Genomic DNA, 4,700 nt, shown 5'->3' on the forward strand with positions numbered 1-4,700 from the left:
TTGGAGCATTTCTGCGGGGTTATGAGCGAGTCAACGGGGTTATTAGGGTTTGACCAGATTTCAAATGGCCATAACTAAATTAGAAAAAATCGAAAAAATATAAAACAAACGTAGTTCGTCCGTTTATGAGACCTAGTTACCATAAAAAAATATAAACTCGGTATAGGGGCATTTTTTTGAAAAATCATTTTTTGAAGTGATCTGTCAAAATCAAGTTCAAATGTTTTTAAAAAATTCAAAAAAACTCAAAATGTTGTAATTCTTGTGCACATAGCCGTCATATGTGACAAGGTTATGAGAAAAAAATATAAACTTGGTGTAGGTCATTTTCATGAAAAAAGGCTTCACACAAATGAGCTATCACCTATGAACATGTTCAGAGTTCGTATAATAGGGAGCGAGGGTTTAGGGTTTGAAAAAAAATCAGAAAAAATCTCCATAGCTTCATTTCGAGTGAATAAGAAGGATCTGAACTTACTTTTTCATTTTCATATCTAAAACGTGTTATTTCATGGTTTTGAATTAAAAGCATATTTGTTCAAAAAAAATGTAGTAATATGAATATTAATCAATAAATAGTGAGACTTCGTTTTTACCATATATATGGAACAAGTGTTCATAAAAATATATATGCCTCATTTAGCCAAGGTAAAAAAAACTTGATTTCAAATAGGGCTGTTTACCCTAGCTTTCGAGCTTGTTTCTAGCACATTTCTCATTCGGACTGTTCACCTACGAATATTGGGCTTCAAATGCTCGATCAAATACACCACACAGAGCAATGAACCTCCAATGTTCAACTTCAACTTTGGCTCGAATCCAAATTTTGGCCCAAATTAAAATATTGATTTAAATTCAAATTTTGATGGAAATTTGAATTCTGACACAAATAAGAAACCAAAGTAGAAGCAACATTATTACAAGGGATCCCTTATTACAACTGATAAGTTTTCACAGTAGCTCAAATATACCAAGTTTTAAGATGCCAACATCTTAATACAAATCTACCAAGTTTTAAGCGATCGATTCGCCCTCAAATTGACAACACAAACATTTCCCAACAACTTAATTCAAATTTTCGACTTGCTCCTTGTGTTTGCAGCTGGCTTCACCGTCTTGCTCCTGGTTTCCCTAGTTGAGATGCTCTTTTCTTTCAGACTCTTGTTCCTTTTGATCTTGGGCTTTACTTGGGGTTTTCCCCGTGGAGGTGTTGATGGAGTAGTTCCACTCGCCGAGCACTTGACGACCATTTGACGGTCATCTATGGGTTCAATAATCTTTAAAGGCACAGTTGGAAAAATTACCCCCTCCTCTTCCTCTCTTATAGCTTCAAAACCATCAAAGGCCATGGTTTCAAAATCTTCTGCTTCTTCATCTCTTGGCCTTTTCTCCCTAGAGCTGGTAAATAAAATTATAAGCCATAGGCAAAAAGACAACAAATGCAAACAAAAGGGTAGCTGCATTCTACAAAGGGTGCAAACACATACCAAGATGCTTCATTTGCTGCTGCATTCTCCACTGCTTCAATTGCTGCTGCATTCTCCACTGCATCTTCAGTCTCCATTGCTGCTGCATTCTCCTCAGCATTGGCTGCTGTCCATCTTTCCTCCTCTCCAAATGATGCATCCACTGCATTGGTACAAAGCCTAGCAATATGCCCCAGAACTCCACATTTTTTGCAAGCACGCTTCTTTGGTAGACGACCCTCCTCACCTGCTCTAATCCTCTGGTTCCTTGGTCTTCCTGGTGGTCTAGTAATGACAGGAGCGTGGAGTTTGAACCCTGGATCTACTATGTTCCATTGATCTTTCCCCAATAGTGCAGGCACATTGTCAGCATAAGCAGACATAAATTTGGCAACAGAGAAATACTCAGAGCAATATTGATCAACTTCACCATCTGCACCCCCGATAACGGTCATCAGATGTAGGGCATGTATGCATGGCTTCCCACGGTTCTGCCATTGCCTACAAGTACATTCTCTAGTACTTAGGTTCACAGGATACCTCCATACCCTATTTTTAGTGTCAGTATATGTAACCTCTCCCTCATATGTACCAGATCGAATACATTTCATCTTCAGTCCTCTTGCCTTCAAGTGCAATGCCTTAATCAGTGATGGGAGCATTTGATGACCAACATATTGTGTTTCTGCAATTCTTTTGCGAAGAGCCATCTTTATCATGATCATTTGCCTCATCTTGTCAAATGCTTGCCACAATAAGAGCCCTTTCACTGACTTGAACTTTGAATTGAAGCATTCTGCAAGGTTACTGGTCACATAATCTACTTTGTAGATTTCGTTGAATTGGCTTCTTGACCACACCTTACCATGATGTGCATCCATGTACTCCTTCACAAGAGGATTTTGAGCATACAACACTCTCAAATGGTGTTCATGCTTCCTTTTGCTGCATGTGTATGATGCTGGCCATAAGTTCTCATCATAAACTTTACCTTTGAACTTCTTTTTGAAATTATGCGCTAGGTGTCGCATACATTCCCTATGCTCCACTCCAGGGAATACAATTTCCACTGCACTCTCTAAACCCTTGCAAGCATCTGTGTGTATAGCTAAACCTGGGGGTGTGCCTATAATGTTGCGCAACTGCTGCAGAAACCAGACCCAACTTTCCTCAGACTCTGCCTCCACCACACCAAATGCAACTGGGAATAGCCAGTTGTGTCCATCAACTGCAGAAGCTGCTACTAGCTGTCCTCTCCATCTTCCAGTCAAATGTGTAGCATCTACAGCCAAATAGGGCCTGCAACCATCTAGAAACCCCTGCCAGCAAGCCTTGAAACAAACAAAAGCCCTTCTGAAGCACTCCTTCTGAAATGACTTCCCATTTATTTTGAATGGAACTGTATGCTTGTCAATCTCTACAACACTCCCTGGACTTGCCATCTCCACTTCAGCTTTGAAAGTGTAAAGCAGCTGAAAACTGTCATTCCATTGACCATTAATTCTGTCAAGAGCCCTTTCCCTAGCATTGAAAATTCTCATGTAAGGAATTTCTATCTTGTACTTCTCAAAAAGCATCCCATGGAGTGCTGTTGGACCAAGTCCAGGTTCTTCTCTCAGCCAATCCAATATAGCATCTGCCACCCACCTAGTTTTTGCTAGCTTGGTTTTGGCCTTCCCCCCTCCCCCTCCAGGTGGACATGTGTGCTTGTGTGGGTTATTCTTTATCTGAAACAAAATAAAAGGGTAAAAAACAGTTGAGAAACCTTACTCAACGATCTGAAACTAAATTACTAACTGAACTTGGATTACCTGAATATATTTGCTCTTGATCATACGAGATGCATGCAACTTCCACCTACACCTAGGATATGGACAAAATACTGTGAACCTTGCTGGCTCACTCCTTTTAATCTTATAGGTGTTTTCAGATATAATGCACCATGTTGTCACTGCATTCCGACAGTCCACCATTGATTGGAAAATGGTACCTACACTAAGCTCAGGTTTTTCCCTGTTCCACTCAATTGTTGGCATGTCATCACCATCGTATTCATCCTCGATTAAGCTCTCCATGTTCTCCACCTTCTCTTCATCGTCAGTGTCATCAAACCTAGCTTGGCTGATGGGCTCCTCCATATATTCGTCATCCACTGCTTGCTGACTGGCTACATCGACCAGTTCAGGAAACATCATCTCGTCTTCATCATCATTTGTAGGCACTGCCTCGTCAGGTTCTGCATCTTCTTCTACACCAACTGCAGAAGGTACACGAGAAGCAGCAGCTGAATCGGAACCAGAATTGGCAGCAGGCATGTTCTGGCTCCATGAACCACTTGCTTTACTTGGTGTCGACCTACAAGGAGTGCCGGGGTGCTGGCTATTAGCACAGACAGATGATGTCTGAACTCCCTTCCCCTTCGCCCGTTCTGCGCGTGGCTGAAGCACATCGATTTGGAGTTTACCAAATCGGCAGCCAGCAATCCCAGCAAAAAGCAACGGCATATGATCGTCGCAAGTTAGTGGGAGAAATCTTTGCTCGTCACTGCTGAAGTAATTCAGTTCAACAGCATCTGCATCACTCCAGGGATAGGTGTTTCGGAGCTCAGCTCGCAAATCTTTGAAAGATATGCTGGTTTCTACCACTTTGGGATAGAAAAATGATGAAATCAAATGCGGTTTAGTACCACGCAGCACACTAGTTTCCATTCTAATCGCCAGCCGGAAAGCCAGCGCGGGATCAATCCTATTTTGTTGAAGGAAACAAAGGCTTCAGTTAGCCGGGTAAAATCGAGCACAAATTCAAACGATTCAAGCAAACAGAAGTCAAATACGGCCTACAATACGACTTAGAACGTCAATTCGAGAGGAAACAATGCTTACCCAGGTTTAATCCATGAATTATCTGCCGCAGATTCCACCCAATCCTCTCCACGGTCGACTGCATTCCGGCCATCCTCACTCAACATCGCTATGTAATCCCAGGTGGGGAGGTGGGCTATATCTGGCGGAGACGCGGCGTCGCCGATGAACTGAATAGGGGCATAGGGTGGAGGAAACAACTGCGGTGGACGCGGCACGACGCCGGCGGAGGGGGAGGGGCGGCGCGGTGCAGTGCGGCCTATCTAGATTTGTTTCAGATTCAGACAAGCTGCCCAATACGTGTCTCCTTGCGGTCCCACCCGTCAGCAAGCAACAGTCAGACGAAGACTCGGCCCCACTCGTCAGCAATTAA

General features: G+C 42.7%; 1 protein-coding gene across 1 annotated transcript; it reads right to left on the reverse strand.

Moving 5' to 3' along the window:
* Positions 1-550: 550 nt before the first annotated feature.
* LOC123497119 (uncharacterized) lies at positions 551-4,467 on the reverse strand. The gene is made up of 2 exons (XM_045233156.2): positions 1,488-4,467; positions 551-1,398 (listed from the first exon to the last, which is right to left on the reverse strand). Exons 1-2 carry the CDS (start codon positions 3,041-3,043, stop codon positions 1,071-1,073), a joined length of 1,884 nt encoding a protein of 627 aa, XP_045089091.1. The 5' UTR covers positions 3,044-4,467; the 3' UTR covers positions 551-1,070.
* Positions 4,468-4,700: the final 233 nt, after the last annotated feature.

Source organism: Aegilops tauschii, chromosome 2, assembly GCF_002575655.3.
Source record: "Aegilops tauschii subsp. strangulata cultivar AL8/78 chromosome 2, Aet v6.0, whole genome shotgun sequence".
NCBI classification, from domain to species: domain Eukaryota; kingdom Viridiplantae; phylum Streptophyta; class Magnoliopsida; order Poales; family Poaceae; genus Aegilops; species Aegilops tauschii.